General features: G+C 26.8%; 5 protein-coding genes across 7 annotated transcripts; 3 read left to right on the top strand and 2 right to left on the bottom strand.

The window, feature by feature from the left end:
• Positions 1-91: 91 nt before the first annotated feature.
• Positions 92-2,550, top strand: LOC122523466 (ankyrin repeat domain-containing protein 29). Its single transcript, XM_043645229.1, has 8 exons — positions 92-426; positions 545-655; positions 731-829; positions 913-1,011; positions 1,073-1,171; positions 1,239-1,436; positions 1,520-1,615; positions 2,015-2,550. Exons 1-8 carry the CDS (start codon positions 415-417, stop codon positions 2,210-2,212), a joined length of 912 nt encoding a protein of 303 aa, XP_043501164.1. The 5' UTR covers positions 92-414; the 3' UTR covers positions 2,213-2,550.
• A 1,516-nt stretch (positions 2,551-4,066) lies between these two features.
• On the top strand, positions 4,067-11,341 carry LOC122523155 (syntaxin-1B-like). The gene is made up of 9 exons (XM_043644781.1): positions 4,067-4,332; positions 4,613-4,708; positions 4,782-4,875; positions 4,939-5,013; positions 9,849-10,046; positions 10,379-10,449; positions 10,569-10,706; positions 10,775-10,885; positions 10,957-11,341. Exons 1-9 carry the CDS (start codon positions 4,300-4,302, stop codon positions 11,029-11,031), a joined length of 891 nt encoding a protein of 296 aa, XP_043500716.1. The 5' UTR covers positions 4,067-4,299; the 3' UTR covers positions 11,032-11,341.
• On the bottom strand, positions 4,932-9,444 carry LOC122523154 (condensin-2 complex subunit D3-like). Its single transcript, XM_043644780.1, has 3 exons — positions 5,650-9,444; positions 5,388-5,558; positions 4,932-5,273 (listed from the first exon to the last, which is right to left on the bottom strand). Exons 1-3 carry the CDS (start codon positions 9,171-9,173, stop codon positions 5,093-5,095), a joined length of 3,876 nt encoding a protein of 1,291 aa, XP_043500715.1. The 5' UTR covers positions 9,174-9,444; the 3' UTR covers positions 4,932-5,092.
• LOC122523156 (lymphokine-activated killer T-cell-originated protein kinase) lies at positions 11,031-12,974 on the bottom strand. Its single transcript, XM_043644783.1, has 5 exons — positions 12,848-12,974; positions 12,536-12,772; positions 11,708-11,998; positions 11,358-11,576; positions 11,031-11,280 (listed from the first exon to the last, which is right to left on the bottom strand). The coding sequence occupies exons 1-5, from the start codon at positions 12,966-12,968 to the stop codon at positions 11,126-11,128; spliced, it is 1,023 nt and encodes a 340-aa protein (XP_043500718.1). The 5' UTR covers positions 12,969-12,974; the 3' UTR covers positions 11,031-11,125.
• A 486-nt stretch (positions 12,975-13,460) lies between these two features.
• Positions 13,461-16,683, top strand: LOC122522826 (cytochrome b5-like). Of its 3 annotated transcripts, XM_043644120.1 has the most exons (5): positions 13,462-13,774; positions 14,148-14,276; positions 14,392-14,462; positions 14,879-14,976; positions 15,587-16,683. In XM_043644120.1, the coding sequence occupies exons 1-4, from the start codon at positions 13,637-13,639 to the stop codon at positions 14,961-14,963; spliced, it is 423 nt and encodes a 140-aa protein (XP_043500055.1). In that variant the 5' UTR covers positions 13,462-13,636; the 3' UTR covers positions 14,964-14,976; positions 15,587-16,683. The 3 variants fall into 3 exon arrangements, with proteins under 3 accessions (XP_043500056.1, XP_043500057.1, XP_043500055.1); XM_043644121.1 differs by lacking the exons at positions 14,879-14,976; positions 15,587-16,683 and adding an exon at positions 14,841-14,877 and having other exon boundaries at positions 13,461-13,774; XM_043644122.1 differs by lacking the exons at positions 14,879-14,976; positions 15,587-16,683 and adding an exon at positions 14,844-14,877 and having other exon boundaries at positions 13,461-13,774.
• The last annotated feature ends 87 nt before the right edge of the window (positions 16,684-16,770 follow it).

Here is a 16,770-nt window from a genome sequence, read left to right on the forward strand (position 1 = left end):
AACTAATTTTATAGCTTTACTTATTGTATTAAAGATTTAAAATTGAGTTTAAATAAAGCGCCATATTGAAAATGATTATATCAAGCTGACAACACTGTATAGGTAGTACAGTCTATTTAGCTACTATGTCATTGTGATTAAATGGAGGTTTTGATTGTTGCATTGCAGTGCATTAAAAGCTAATATAATTAATGTTCGTCAAAATAATGAATTTTAACGTGCAAAAAAGTCATCGAAGTGACACATAATACATCATATGTTACTTACAAAGATGATATGGGCGAAGTTGACACGTGGACACAGACGAAAGTATACTTGCTGCAGCACAATGCAATAGTAACGAAGTAATTCAAGGATTTGACATATCACCGTTCGAAAATGTCATGTGAACATGCAATAAATGCGTGACTCAACATGTCCATGAAAGTACGTTTCTTAGTCCATAAATTTAAAAATGATAGTTCTATTCAGTAACTTAAATAATGTAGATTTTAACATTTGATAAAAGTTGTGTAATAGGTTTTTTTTCATTTCTCTCTTCTAGAAAGAATCACCTTGGGATGTAGAATTGCATCTTGCAGCTGCACATGGAGATGCAAAACGTCTGCGTATATTGCTTGATTCTGGTAGAGTTCATGTTGATTGTAAAGATAAGGTTTGCATAACATTCATTAATGTATATAATTTTAATTAATATAACAAAATTAAGTAGAAACTTTAAACTTAAAAGGATGGAACTACTCCTTTAATACTTGCCGCTGCTGGAGGACATATAGAAGCTGTCACTGAATTATTACAACAAGGAGCAGATCCTAATGCTAAAAGACTGGTATTGTATAATCTGTTAATTTATATAAGTGTATGCTTACATTAAATTAATTTAACTTAGTTGTAGGGTATTTCTCTTTTTAGACAGGGACCACAGCTCTTTTCTTTGCTGCCCAAGGTGGTTTTATGGACATTGCTAATTTGCTTTTAGAACATGAAGCACTCGTTGATTCTTCTAGTATGGTAAGCGAATGAAAAAAGTGGTAAATATCAATGATATTTATTGCATTCCTATAAATTGTAGGATGGAGGTACACCATTATTCGTTGCTTGCCAATATGGTCATTTAGATGTTGTCGAAGGTCTTCTGGATAAAGGTGCCAATCCGAATGCACACATGAAAGTAAGCAAACTTATTACTAAAAAGAAATGATTTTATATTTAAATAAAATTACTATTATTAATAAAAGGACGGAGCTAGTGCATTATTCATTGCTGCGCAAAATGGTCATGTGCGCATTTTAGAAGTTTTATTGGAGCATAATACAAGAATAGATACTATAAGAACAGATGGTGCTACACCTTTATGGATCGCAGCGCAGATGGGTCATGATCACATTGTCAGACAACTCTTGAAAGCAGGAGCAAATGTTAATGCAACCAGACATGTAAGCCTTTTTGCAACATCAAACATTAATTAATTTTGTAAATATTATATAAATTCTTTAATAAATTATTATATTTTATATAGGATGGTGCAACTCCTCTATTTAAAGCAGCGCATAAAGGCCATACGGCTGTTATTGGAGAGTTACTCAAATACCGTCCTTCACTTGGTATTCTTCCCGTAAGTTAAATAATTTTATATAAAACATAAAAGTTACAAATTTGCTTATCTTGCTTTGGCTGGTATTTATAAAAGTTACTACTTTTGAATATAGTATTAAATCAACAACCAATAATGCAATAAATGTGTGTTTTGCATATACCTACTAAAGCTTTTTCTTCTTCAATTTTCTTCTATTATAAATATTAAACTCACGTCATCCCAAGCAATTCCTTAATAAAATAAGTAGACAAATTTCTGTCTTTGCAGATATAAAAGTCTATGCTTCATAAAACTATGAATTGAAACCAAAAATGTATAAATATTAATATTCTTACTTTAATATGATCACAAAACAATGATAATTTTATAATATACACCATAGAACTTGAGAAAATATATATTTATGCATTATTCTAGAACGGTGAAAGTGCATTACATGCTGCAGCTTTAGCGGGACACATGACAGTTGTAAGACAATTGGTAGGAGCAGGAGCCGATCCTTTACTTGTAAACCAAGAAGGTGTGACACCGCTTCAACTAGCTGTTAGACACTCACAAACTCAAGTTGCCAATTATCTTAAAGATAAATTAAGAACACGAACTGCAGCATGTTAGAATCTTCTTACTTATACTTTAAAAAGAATATTATGATTTTTAAAGATAACTTTCAAGTCTTCAAAGATATCATACAAATAAAACATATGTGCAAATGTAAGCACATTAGCATAAGGTAAAATACTCCTTATGTATTTTAATATTGATCAAGTGCAATTTTAATATCGTTTAAAAACGTAAATTTGTGCGTGATACTAACAAGATAATCAGTATATATAGTAAACATTCAGTGATTGTTCAGAAATTCCATTTTTATTCCTGTTAATATTAGTAGTATAATATATAATATAGCATAGTAATATAATTTCATGTTATTGTTAACGATTAATAAGTTAAAACTAATTACTGCACATGCAGAAGATATATTTGATTTTTAAAAGCTGATATACATACATTTATTGTTGAAAGTTATATATTTATTTTTTATGTATACACTTTGTTATTTATATACAGTAATTGTTAAAGTAACTAAACTTACAAAGTTTCAGTGCTTATTAGCAGTCTGAGAAGTGTAAGACACCAATAGTGGTATACGGATGGTAATGATTCTCGTGAGATTTAAGATCTTTAAGACTGACTGATTTGCCTTGAAACATATCACGTAGAAATGAAATTTAGAAATTGGTAAAATGTATGGCTTTCCACCGGTGGGAAAGTAAATACTATTGTATCGTAATAATACTTATATAAAAATGTACCATATATTGCAGTGTCAATGAAAAGACAAGACCAAGCATAAATGTCATAATAACTTTCTAATTTTGTTTTTAAACATAATTTCATCAATTTAAAAAGCAGAGAGTAAAAAAATTAATTATTATATTATTTATATTTTTCTTTCTAAGTAATATACTCAAAAATTCAATCAATACTTACAAACATCTAAATAATATTAAAATAATTAATATATCCACATTAATATTTAACAATAATGCTTGATAAAGTTCTGATTTATCATATCATGTTACCTGCACCACCTTGATTGTCTTCCCTATTTTTGAGATAGTTTAAAGATTATACACACATTGTTGTTATTAAATGATAGATATAATAAAATGCAATAATAAAATGCAATGAATATCACTATAGCAGCACAGTATTTTTTTACTATCGTGTATTAATATGTATTAACTGATTCTACATTAAAATGTAAAGAGCTTCTTGTTTTATAATGTAGAAATCTCATAATAATAATAATAATAATAATAAGAATAATATATTTATTATAATTATTCTATAAAAAATATATACAATTACAAAATAAATATATAGTCTTTGTCTATTATATTTTTACCTATATAAATATATATTAAGGTATACTAAAGATTCTAATATAATATTTCGTTACATTGCATATTCCAAGTTTTATTTAGTAAAATCATTTTATTAATATCACAGTATTGTTTAAATTATGTTACTTAAAGTAAAGATAAATCATACTCTCTCTTTATATATATTTCTATATATATTACGCATAACTAAATCTAACAAATATTCTCTTTCTCTGTTTTATATATCTTAAATATTTATATTAATATAATTTCAACATATACTTTGCATATATATATATGTATCTGTATCTAGTTTAAGAAAAAACTATAGAATATTTATTTTTAAATAAAAATTTAAGATATATATTTTTTCCAAATAAAAAAGTTATTGCATGTATCATGAATGTGATAAAGACTATTATGATACAGATATCACTGAGTATATTAAATGGGATTACAATACTTTTCACTTAAGATGAAGAAGGCAAACACGTGTTCGCAATTGATTTAAATTTCGGCCTTGTAGCTCAGCTGCTAAGTGGCTGTTTCCTATTACATTCCAGATGCAAAGTATCTTCATTTACACAGACGATCTATTTTAGATTAAAACTATGCCAAGGATGTTCATGAAAAAATTATTCATAAATTTAAATCTATCAATTTAAATTACACACGCGATTTCACGAAATAAATGGGACATCGACTTTTATCTATTACCTGCAAACGCCCTGATAAGATGGATAATGAGATATATATCAAGTGTATTCAGTTCACCAGTATCGTCAGTTACACGTTGATCTTGAAACAATACTCATCATGATTCGCGATCGCTTGCCGGATTTATGTGCCGTTAGTATATATATATATATATTTTTTTTTGTTTCTCAAAATTACATAATTTAAGAATTATATATAAATTATATATAAATTATATATTATATTGCTTATATATGTAAATGTGTAATATTTTTCTGTCTTATACAAATACAGTTTATTTTAAGCTTATCAGTAAATATTACTTGTATTCTTGTGCTTATTCTTCTTATTTTTGTGCTACTTAAATACTTCTTATTGTTAGTCATATCAATTTACAAGAACATTATATAAATACATTTATTTTTATTTCAAGTCTCGTAATAGCAGTACTACGTTCGGCAGGGGATTTTTGCAAGATGTTCATATTCAAATAGCACAAAATAAAAAATTAAAAGAAGTGCTAATGGAAGTATGTATAATGAATTAATATATGTAATTATATGATACTTGGATAATAAAAATATAAAATAATATTAATGTAGGTTGAAGAAGTACGTGATTTAATACAATTGCTTATGGAAAATATATCCATTGTTAAGGATTTACATAATAATGTTTTATCGCACACAAGCAAAGGTATGTTTCTGCTTGATAATATTATTATCAGTTGAAGACCCATTTTTATCTCATTATTTTTAGACTTGCAAAAAGAACTTGAAACTCGTACTCAAATCATCTCACAAACAGCTTTTCACATCCAACAAAAATTACGAGGTAGGTGTAATTCTTTCATATATGCGTTATTTTTTGTTATTACCACATCTCTTATTAAACATAAAATTTATTATTTTAGCTATTCAGAATCATTATCACTTTCAATTCGCTCTGTATTATTTTTTATAACTTTATGATTTAATACCATCTTCTGAGAATGAGATTTTTTAGTACATTTAATTGGTAATATACAACTACGTTTATGATTGGAACTTCTGTCAGATAATTTAAGTGTACTTGTACTTGGATTAGATCCTTGGCTAAAAATACACGAATTACTTATATTAGTAAATATTAAATAAGATCGATTATCTGAAGAATTTATATCAGATTATGAATTATCGATTATATCGAAAGATAATATTTTGGAATACCTTCTTTTAAGGGCCGCTGGTGAAATACGATGTAAAATAACTTTAGGTATACGATTACAAATCGAAAATTGTATACTGGTTTCAAGATTCTTAGTACCATTCTTATGCGATGCCAAATTTTCATATATTTCAACATTATCAGTCTCCATGTTTACATCTTTATCAACATTTCTGAAACGTAATATTACGTAATCAATACATTAATCAATACATTATTTTCATAGAATATCTTTATATATAAAAGAAGAAATTAAGAATATACTTTTTGTATTGATCCATTTCTTCTTCCAATTGTGGATATTCATTTAACAAATTTGTAAGTTGTTCTTTGCTATAAATTGTATACATTCTAAAAACAAATCTCATTAGATCATGTTTTAAGGGTGATTTTAAGATTTCTAATTTCTCTTTAACTTTTAATAATGCTGGCAGTAATATATCTAAACCATGCCTTTTCATTCCTTCTATAATTACAGTTATTGCATTAGTAGTTAATACATCTGATGGATTTATGAAATCTTCTGGATCTTGAGAATTTATAGCATGTTTATTAGATGATAGAAATAGTTGTAAATGCTCATTATTAAGTATATATAATGTGTCTTTTAAGACACATGCTCCTTCTTGACTTGTAACATTAATTGCACCATTAAAAATTCTACCTAGTATTTGCGTAGTTAGTTTTACAAGTAATTTTATTTTTTCAGGAGGATCTAAATGTTCTATCATAAAATTATAAATAATTGCTCTGTTACTATGATTTTTATTTCCAGGAAATGTTAAAATTTCTTTTTCTTCCTTTCGCATTTTACGATTATATAATTTGTGCTTAAATTGATAATTATTATAATGAAATATGCTTTCCAAAAACTTTTGTGAAATTAGTACTTTATTCTTTTTTAAAAGTCTTTCTTCAATTAAAAAAATAGTTAACTCTCTTATCATTTTATCTGGGTCAAATAGCATGGTTAATATATGGAAAAAGAATGGTCCTTTTACTTTTATAAAATCTTCTAACAATAATTGTATAAATATTATAACAATAGTTTCTCTTACTATAGAATTTCGATCTTTCATACAAATACACATATCTGACAAATAAGGTTCAACTAATGAAGTGAACCTAATACAAAGATCTGCTAAAGCTTTTGCAGCATTCACCTTTATTGCTATTTCTGTGCTTGAATTGTGATTTATATTTGTACGCAAGAGTTTACCTAAAATTGGTATTACCTCTTGCGCTATCTTATGATCTCTGATTGCATGTTGTCCAAGTATAACCACAGCAAAAGCATGTAATTCTTTTACTTCCTTTATTGAATCTGGTAATGTTTCTGATTCAAGTAATATGCCTTCTAAAATACGTAAAGTAAATGATGAAAGTTTATTAGTACATGAAAATGCAGTATGTCCTAATGTAGACATAGCTTTTATGAAATGTGATGTATCTATGATTGTTTTATTATTATTTTTAAATATTTTCTGTATTTGTAATTCTGATATTTCCATTAATTCCATCATATTCGATTGCACTAATTGGTTATTATCGTCAGGATGCAATTTTTTTATTATTCCACCAATGATATCAAGACAAGTACTGATTAAACCAAAATGGATTTTAAAATCACGAAGGCATTTATAAAGATATTCATACAAATCTTTCATGTCGTCTTTACTTAAAGACGACCAAGAATTTTTCAATATTTGTAAAATTAAATTTGTATTATAATTATTTTTTTCTATAAGATCCTTACAACTGCCAATATATTTATCCAAATTTGGTAATTTCATGCTTTTAGATATTGCTGTTAAAAGAACCCATGCATATGTATCATTTGTTGATCCAATATATGATTGTATATCTGTGATTAAAGAATTATTTATGAGATTATTTTTAATCCATATTTCACAAGCTCTTGATAAATGTTTTATCATTTTCATGTCAATTAATTTACCCACGATTTTCCATGGTAAACTGCTTATTGCATTATGAATATAATTGGAATGATTTGTTATCTTACTTATTAGTAAGTCTTGGAAAGATTCTAGTGCTTTTTCTTGTACTTTGATTTCAGTATCAAATATTTGTGGTAATACTGTTTCTATCCACTCGTTAAGGATTTGTGAATCACTAGGAAAATATTTTAAAAGAACAGATAATGTATGTATAGCAAAACGACGTACAGTCATTATAGGGTCTCTGCAACGACGACCAATTATAGGAGCAACTTGGCATGTCAGTATGGGAAACTTAATAGTCAAATTTTTTAAAATTTGTAGTGCACTTTTTCTTATTAATGCTCTTTCGTCTTCTACTCGATCTATTAATACAATGAATACTACATTCAATGATATTGGATTAACATCATTTATTAACATATGTTTTAATTCATCAAGTAAAGGAAGTGTTTCATCTGAGCATAATACTTCAGATGTGTCTTCTACTATCATATCAGTGATATTATTTTGTGTGTCCGTAAACTCTGCAATTGTTGCCATAGCTTTACTTCTTACTATATTAGAAGAATCAATACATCTACTCAATGTTGTAGCAATTAATGCTTTTATTATTTTCTTTTGCTGAAAAGATTCTATTAAATTGTAGTTACTTAAATTAGATTCTAGTAAAAGTTTTCCAATGATCTCTTGGGCAAAAACCCTACAGGATACTTTCATATGATGTGAAAGGGATATTATATCATTAATAATATACACAATGATGTCTCCTTTGCATATTGTAAGAAGTTTTAATAATACTGTAACTTGCTTTTGACGAGCTTCTTGTCGTTCTGGACATTTAATCATAATATATTGTATCAATGTCATTAAAGCAATCTTAGTTTCTTTTTCATAAGTATCTAATAATTTTCTTAATAAGTCTATTGTTAATTCATGCATATTTGACATTAATTTCATTTGATGATCATTGTGATTATTAAAGAGAAAATGAGGATGTATATATTTTACTATTATCATAATAGTTGAATTGATAGGTCCGTGTTTATTATCACATAATTCATAAAGAGCTGTATAAGCATTACAAAACAAGCTATTTCCTGTCTTTTGATATTCAAACTGATTAACATCAATAACTTCAAGTAATATGAATATAGTAATATCTAATGAATCTGAATAAGCTCGAAATGAAAATAGCTTAATCATTGCAATAAAATCAGACAAAATACTTTCCAGACCTTCGATCAATAAAATCTTTTCGGAGAGTGAATAAACATGATCTCTTGATTCATCTTCGCTAATGTCCATACATTCTAAATTAACAGTTTTATTTTCTTTTTTATTCATTGGAATTAGGAGCTTGCTTAACTTCAAAGATTCAATTGCTTTTTCATATAGATTTGGATGAAATATATTAAAAGCATGACTTCCAGGTATGGCTAATAACATGAAATATAAACTTGTAGCACTTAAACAAGTTTGCTTACTTGTTTTGCTAGCTTTGTCATGTTGACCAGATTTGATTATATAGTATAAAACCGATAACAAAGCATGCACATTTATATTCAAACTTACTAATGCACCCCAAGAAATCTCTTCTTCTTCATTATTGCATTCTATGGAAGTATCAATTTCAGCAAGCCAATCTTTGACGACTTCACATGCGTTTTGCAATAATAGGTCCATATCCTCGCTTTTAATAAAAAGAAAATAATCATCCTGAGGTGGTTCTTCGTAGGTTAAGAATTGTGAATCCCACACAGTATTTACCCACTTATTGTTCAAATCATGCAATTTAAAATTGTTAAAAATTTGTAGAAGCTCCATCATAGAATTAATAAACTAAAATTGTTTTATATGACTATTTATAAACCAAGTATAATATGAGAAGATAACCTCAATCTATCATTTTTCGATAAAGCAAACTTAGTCTTCAGGTTATCATTCTTTGAACACCTATAGATAATGAATATATGATCCTGTCCCAATTGATATCACAAAAACTGATATTTATTAAATATATGTGATATAACATTTCGTTTAAAATACAGTTGCCGCTGGAATAAACGATATCATTCACCTAAAGGAGGGAAACCAAGAAGCCAATCATAATCGTTATAAAATATATATATATGTATATATATGTACATGTATAGAATTAATTTATTTTGATGTATTTGTTTATAAATTTTCTATTTTTAAACTTTTAGGATTTTTACATTTGAATAAATAAAGGCTACAAACCATGGACATTTATTAAATTAATTTTGTATATTTTTATAAAAATAAATTATTTATTTTACGCTTGTCTATACTATTTTGTTTTATTATGCGCGGCAAACATCTGTTTAAATAGAATAAACCATCTTTGAGTGATAACAAAAAAGGCTTTATTTTTTAATATAGAAATCGAATATATACCTATTTTTTTTTTATGTATATGTATATATACATACAAATAAATTATGCCGGACATATACACCTATTTATTTAGCATTTTTTCAGGTATGAAGGAAAGTATAGCTGCTACAGATTCTTTTAATACAGATAATATAAAGGAAAATCCTGCTCATATACGAATCAAACGATTACAATATGCAACTATGTTAAAGATGTTTTCAGATATTATGGAAGATTATAATGCATCATTATTAAGATATCATGACAAATGTTTACAGCTTTTGCAACAACAGAGAATGTTAAGTAAGTTATACATGACATAATAATGTTAAAGTTATTCGCAAGTCAAAGAAATTAACTTTCACTTTACAAAATTTTTTAAATTTTAGTTCAAAAAATCAATTGATACTTAAATTTTCATATTTGAAATGAATTTGTTAAATAATGAGTTTAATATCATTAAATAAAAAAAATGTGTATAACTATCGAACAATAAAAGATGTGACAATGTATAAAACTTTATTAATTTTCTCTACTTTTTGTTTCATGAAGTTAATTGATTTGGCAAATGAGCGGCTTATATAATACATATATATTTTCATTACAAATAATTAATTAATTATATTTCTATTCAGTAAAGAAACATACAGCAAATGAGATAGATGAACCAGATAGCGTACATGAAAATAACATATTTGTAGATAATGTGAGTATTCATAACATAATTTTACAAACTATGTTTGTATGTTTTAAATCCTATAAATAACTTGAAGAATATAAAATTTACAAAAGTTTATAATTTTTTTACAAATTGTTCATAAGTAGATCCTAGAAGATAGCAAAATCACCAAAGAGCAATTGTCTGCTATAGAAGTACGACATAATGAAGTTTTGAAATTGGAAAAATCTATTCATGATATTAAAGATATGTTTACTGAAACAGCTTTCCTTATTGAAAAACAAGTAAGTATAATAATATTGAATATAAGTAATATCGCTAATACTATACATATTTTATTTAATTGTTATAGGGTGAGCAGATAAACAGTGTAGAATATTTTGCAAAAAATACTACAGACGATGTTGAAAGCGGTAAAAAAAGTCTTAAAAGAGCAGAAAAAAGGAGTGACAGACTTAAAAAAGTAAACATAATAAAAATTTTCTTAAACACATTAATATAAGAATTTATTACTAAAATTTTTTATTTTTTCAGAGAAAAATAAAGATTATCATTATTGTTGGGATAATAATATTTTTTATTCTACTAATTATCTTATTTCTCAATTAATTTCTAACTTATATGTTATTCTATTTGTAAACAAAATAATCTTATATGAATGAAGTTATATTCTCTGTACAAAAAGTCGAATGAAGACATCATTTTACACTTTATTAAGCTTAAATACTGAAAAATAATTTAGTAAACCTTTTGCACTTGGTCTCAGTTTGTAATCTTCGCAAGTGCACGTATGGAATATGTCTAATACATTTTCATATTCTACACCTAGATTAATGGCAGGTAATGGCGGACGGGTGCCTAAAAACATTTTGAAAAATATTTTTTACTGTAAATATTCATTAAAAATTGCATTAAAACATCTAAGAATTATTTACCAAAGTTTTTTTCCAAGTTGAAAAAAAATGAAGCACTATCATCGAAACTTTGATCATCAATATCATTTTGAATTTTTAAAGACATATACTCTTCATCGTCATTGATATTTTGCAATTCATTTGAATCATTATAAACGTGAGGTGGAGATAACGCTATCATTTCCCATAAGATTAGACCATATGCCCATATATCACATTTGTCTGTTATAGGACCAGTCTCTAAAATAAAAAAAAAGAAAAGAACCGAATATCAATTCTATAAAATAGCCATAATTATTACCATATATGAAAGAAAACCATTGTTTTATATATATATAAAAGCATAAGTATTAATATAAAGGTTGATATACCTAATACTTCTGGTGCACTCCAACATTCAGTTCCAACATAATTAAATTTTCCCCGCGAATCTTTCATTTCTAAAGTTTCTGTTAATGGAATAGAAACTCCAAAGTCACAAAGTTTTACTTTTTTTAAATCATTCGAAACTAAAACGTTAAAACTCTTCATATCTCCATGTAAAATATGCATAGTATTATGTAGATAATCTAAGCCCTTTGCCATTTCATAACCCACATGTAAAATATCTTTAGCAGGAAAAATGTCTTCTTCTTTGTCAACTTTACTTTCAATTAAGTCTCCTATAAGATGATTAACAAAAAGAATTTATTTGTAAAAAAGAATAAGTACTGGAGCTCATTTCTTTTCAAGCAGCTGTTTCTATGCCACGGAGTTCATCAAAAATTAAGCAAACAAATAAAAATATAAAATAAAATTATTTCTTTTGTGTTATTTATACTTATTATTTTTTAAATATTTCTTATTCACTTTTGGAATATTAAGAATACCGTAAAAAAAGGAGCCAGAACTCTGTTCCAGTGCTTTGCATCATAAAAAAAAGTGCTAATTATAATAAATATATAAGTCGTTTATAAATCAAAGCAATTAACTCCACTTGTGAAATGTTTTAAAATGTTATTATCAAAGCACTTGATTGATCTTTAATTATTTTTACAGTTAAAATTAATAATCTTAATAATTAAGCTTAACATCACTAAAGGAGAACAATTTTCATGCTCGTTTAATAATAAATGATACAACAAGGTATATTTGTTTATCAATTTTCTTTACTTTTTATTTTATGAAGTATTATTGGAATATGAATGATTTATAAATACCTAGAGAAATGTCCAGTTGTTCCATGGCAAGACATGGTTCACCCTTGGAAGATAATGTAAATGCTCTAAAACCCACAATATTTGGATGATTTAATTTTTTCAATAACTTGGCTTCAAACTCTAAACGGTTATCATAGTCTTCACCCGCAGGAAGTTTACTATTTCTTTTTTTGATTGCCCATGGTGATCTGATAAAACCAACTGATGGAGATCTTTCTAATTTAAGAATATGTACACCTAACATATTTAAATTAACAAAATTATATATAAATACTTATAAATAATTATAAATATTTATTTAAATGTGCACACCAGTTCCATGCCCTATTTGTTGTAAAAGTGGAGAGGCTGGAATTTCAATCGGGTTTGAATATAAATTGCTATCAATCATAGTTCTACGTTTTGTCTTAACAGGTGTCTGGAATTGTGCCATTTCTTACAAAATATTTTATATCAGAATAAATTTTCAAAAGTCAGTAAAGTAAATTCTAAGAAAACTTTTGTTACCGTTACGCGGTTTTTGAATTTGTATGGAATTTACACTACGGCAGTATTGCCAACTTAGATGATTTTTTACTATATTTTTTATCACTATATAGAAATTTTTATTTACATATATACATACGTATATTAACTAATTAATAGATATATAGCTCTTTATAATGATTTAGTTTTCATTATTTTAATAATTCCAAATTTAAATAATCAATAATAATTCAATTTTTGTTATTCATCAATTGCAATGTAAATAATTTTGTCGTGATAATGAAAACGATATTGCATGTATTATGTAATCGTATGATTCGTGAAAATCAGCCTTTAAAATCGCTTATATTCTATACACAGAAATATTCTCAGAAATTTATCGTATCTATGATAATATATAACTATATATATATATATATATATATATATATTCATTAATGTACAATAGTAATCTATTGATAATAGAGGTCCTCGGTAGACTTTAGTCTTGAATGGTTATCTCTTTTAGGATAACATCATTCTAAGAGATTAGACATTACAGTCGTTAATGATATAACCATTAATTTATTATTTTAATATTGCCTAAAGATATATTATAAAATATAGAATAGTAGAATGGCGTCCGAAAATGTTACTGGTTCTTCTACAATTAAATATTATACTCGGGCAGAAGTTGCAAAATATAATACAGCGAAAAGTGCATGGATAATTATTCATGATAAAGTTTACGATGTGACCAATTTTGTAAAACAGGTATACTAATATTATAATAATTATAACAAGTTTTTTTTTAATTATAGTATTATATGACTTCTTGTGTATTATTAAAAATGTTTATTGACATTATTCATATGTAAATATGTTAAAAGTTAAATAAATATTTTTCTTCTTGATAACTTGAAGCATCTTGATGATGAACAAATTTTTATAGTAACATTATAATAAGTATCTTGAGTAATGATATTTTATCTATTTGTGTTTTTCTTTTACAATTTTTGTTAAAGTTTACCAGTATATGTTGAGTTAAACAATTTTATTTTTTAATCAGATATTTATTTGTATTATAAATCTAAATATAAATTCTAATATAGATTATATATAATATCTATTTTTTTTTTCAATGAAGCATCCTGGTGGCGAAGAAGTTGTTTTGGAACATGCTGGACGAGATGGAACAGAACCTTTTGAAGATATTGGTCATTCCAGTGATGCAAGAGAAATGATGGAACCATATAAAATAGGAGAAATAGTAGAAGTAAGTAAAATTTAAATAAGATTGAAATTAATATATCTTCGTTGTATATAAATATTTTATATAGAAATAATAAAACATCATAATAAGTTTTCCTATTTCTGTTATTTCAATCTAGGAAGAAAGAACCAAAAATAATAAGAAAAATCAGGATTCGACAAATGGAACTACAACTGGAGATAGTTCTAGGTATGTAGATATTATCATATACAAGGTATTATCATAAAAATGTATTATACATCTTTGTATAAATTTATGTTTCTTTTGTGTCAATTTAATTATTATTAATTTCTTATTAAAAGAAGATTCTACTTCATGTACGTACGGGTGGGTTGCTTTTTTCATGGCTTTGGTATGCTAAGGAAATTTTGCTATTATTCATAAAATGTTTCTTGTTATTACTTGTTTTTACTACATGCAAAAGTAATAGTGCAAAGCAGTCTGTTCCTGGCTTTAATTATGTAAGTGGTGGTGAGAAGCTCCATTCCATTGATTCCATCCATTTGTGTTGTCTAAATGAATGAAATTAAGACAATTTTATTTTAAATAACATATATATGTAAATAGTAGTTGCTGCATAGTCATGTGATGATTGGCTATTGCAGTGGCTCTTGGAAATCCTGGCTGATTCCTGTTTTACTTGGATTACTAGCAACAGTTGTCTACCGTTATTTCATCAGTGCACATTGAAACATTCCATAAGGTTATTATCTTATTTTATATTTATATCTTAACACGTTAAGAATTAATTGTTGTGTACGATTCCGCGTAATCAATCATTCTATGTTGCACAATATTGTAATTATTTTTTATTGGAAGCTATGAGTCTATAAAATCGGACGGTCTAGCATTTATATAGAGATCATCGAACAAAGTGTATATATATAATAATATATATACGCGTATAAATCATTACAGTATCTATGAAGCAACAAATAAATTAATTTAATTTTCATGACTGTGGTGAGCTTCCTGAAAAAAATAAAACATCTCCTTTGATACTAAAAGAATTTGAGAAATCATACGATTCACATTTCTACATACCAAAAAAATGATCTATATTTTTATTACCATTTTTAAAATGTTTTCTTATAAATAAGTTTATAAATAATGATATGATATGATATGATGTGAGAAACGTGAAAGATTTAATGTTCTCGTCAAAAATGAATGTACAGTACATTGCGACTAAGAGATCGAAGATATGTAAATGTAAATGAATATTCCTGGAAATAAATAAATGTTGATATTCTTATTATAAATTTTTTATGAAACAGTTCCAGGTAATAACTTACGTTTTTTCATTTTTGCAGATGGACAAATAAATAAAGCGACATCATTAATATAATTATCTACATAGTAGATAATGTATGATCAATGAAAATTTAAGCATTATTATTTAACGATATCATAAATTTGATTACGATATCTTTTCTTTACGAGTTTTACGTCATGTATCTTTAGATCGAATCCAAATACTAAAGAATATAATCTTATATCGATATACATCGATATAGTTCAAATATATTTAAAAACAAAAAAAAAGAAACCAATCCAATTAGTATCCTTATCAATGAGCATATCTGCGTCAAATTAACGATTAGAATTATCTAAATCGTTTGTACGCTTTAAAAGTCACGTAATTCGAAAGATTATCATCGAGCATAAAAAATTGCCGATGTAATTATTATTTTACTTTAGAGGGGATTAAGCTACGCGTTGATCGCGTGATAAAACAAAAAGAAACTAAACGTAAAGAGAATATCGATTGTAGTTTGTGTTGGTATTTCGATAAGAGAATTTACGTAGGATTGTTTTTTTTAAATTTTCTTCGACATTAGTTTCGATCGGAAAAAATAACAAGGGTTAAAACGAGATTGAAGACGTAAAAATAGTTCGTAGAGTTTTATGGCTACCCGTTAGAAAGAGTCCAATGACAGTGGATGAATATCGAGCGACTCGAAGCGCCGACGCCGGTTATTCGGTCTCTCTCGTCGCACCAAATACCCTCTTTTCATCTCTGTCCTTCCTTTTGTGCCCCGATCGCCCTTCATCTTTCCTCCACATTGCTCTCTCATCCTTCTTCTCCGTATTGCGAACGCCCAGTTGAGCGCGAAAGCTTGCAAGACGCGGATCGTACGTTAGACGAGACAAACGAATATACGACTGATTAGGTATTGCTATATTGAATAGAATACTTGAACTGCGACACGAAGGTAAAATATAACTTCACAGAGAAAAAAGAAATATATACATATATATATATATATATATATATATATATATAAATATATTATATAAACAAAAACAAATTGATTTTATTTCTATTATCGAGAAATCAAATTTAGAAGGGTAAAACAGCCAGACCTCCCCCTTAAGGGAGATAAAAGCGTAAAGCTTGTAAAGAAAAGAGAAAGAGAGAAAAATCGTGCACTTCGTGCACACGAGAATAGCAAAGGATCGCGGATATTATTCGCAAGGGGCGACAGATAGGCTG

Source organism: Polistes fuscatus, unplaced genomic scaffold (assembly GCF_010416935.1).
Source record: "Polistes fuscatus isolate 324 unplaced genomic scaffold, CU_Pfus_HIC Scaffold6, whole genome shotgun sequence".
Lineage (NCBI taxonomy): Eukaryota > Metazoa > Arthropoda > Insecta > Hymenoptera > Vespidae > Polistes > Polistes fuscatus.

Coding starts and splice junctions, on each gene's coding strand:
- LOC122523154 (XM_043644780.1), bottom strand. CDS start 9,173: ATGATGGAGCTTCTACAAATTTTTAACAATTTTAAATTGCATGATTTG. Junction 5,559..5,649: donor GAAATGGATCAATACAAAAA/GTATATTCTTAA, acceptor ATTACGTTTCAG/AAATGTTGATAAAGATGTAA. Junction 5,274..5,387: donor CCAGCGGCCCTTAAAAGAAG/GTATTCCAAAAT, acceptor GTGTATTTTTAG/CCAAGGATCTAATCCAAGTA.
- LOC122523466 (XM_043645229.1), top strand. Junction 1,172..1,238: donor ATCCGAATGCACACATGAAA/GTAAGCAAACTT, acceptor TATTAATAAAAG/GACGGAGCTAGTGCATTATT. Junction 1,437..1,519: donor ATGTTAATGCAACCAGACAT/GTAAGCCTTTTT, acceptor TATTTTATATAG/GATGGTGCAACTCCTCTATT.
- LOC122522826 (XM_043644120.1), top strand. CDS start 13,637: ATGGCGTCCGAAAATGTTACTGGTTCTTCTACAATTAAATATTATACT. Junction 13,775..14,147: donor TGACCAATTTTGTAAAACAG/GTATACTAATAT, acceptor TTTTCAATGAAG/CATCCTGGTGGCGAAGAAGT. Junction 14,277..14,391: donor AAATAGGAGAAATAGTAGAA/GTAAGTAAAATT, acceptor ATTTCAATCTAG/GAAGAAAGAACCAAAAATAA.
- LOC122523156 (XM_043644783.1), bottom strand. CDS start 12,968: ATGGCACAATTCCAGACACCTGTTAAGACAAAACGTAGAACTATGATT. Junction 12,773..12,847: donor ACAAATAGGGCATGGAACTG/GTGTGCACATTT, acceptor TAAATATGTTAG/GTGTACATATTCTTAAATTA. Junction 11,281..11,357: donor CAACTTGGAAAAAAACTTTG/GTAAATAATTCT, acceptor AAATGTTTTTAG/GCACCCGTCCGCCATTACCT.
- LOC122523155 (XM_043644781.1), top strand. CDS start 4,300: ATGATTCGCGATCGCTTGCCGGATTTATGTGCC. Junction 4,333..4,612: donor GCTTGCCGGATTTATGTGCC/GTTAGTATATAT, acceptor TTTTATTTCAAG/TCTCGTAATAGCAGTACTAC. Junction 10,886..10,956: donor GGAGTGACAGACTTAAAAAA/GTAAACATAATA, acceptor TTATTTTTTCAG/AGAAAAATAAAGATTATCAT.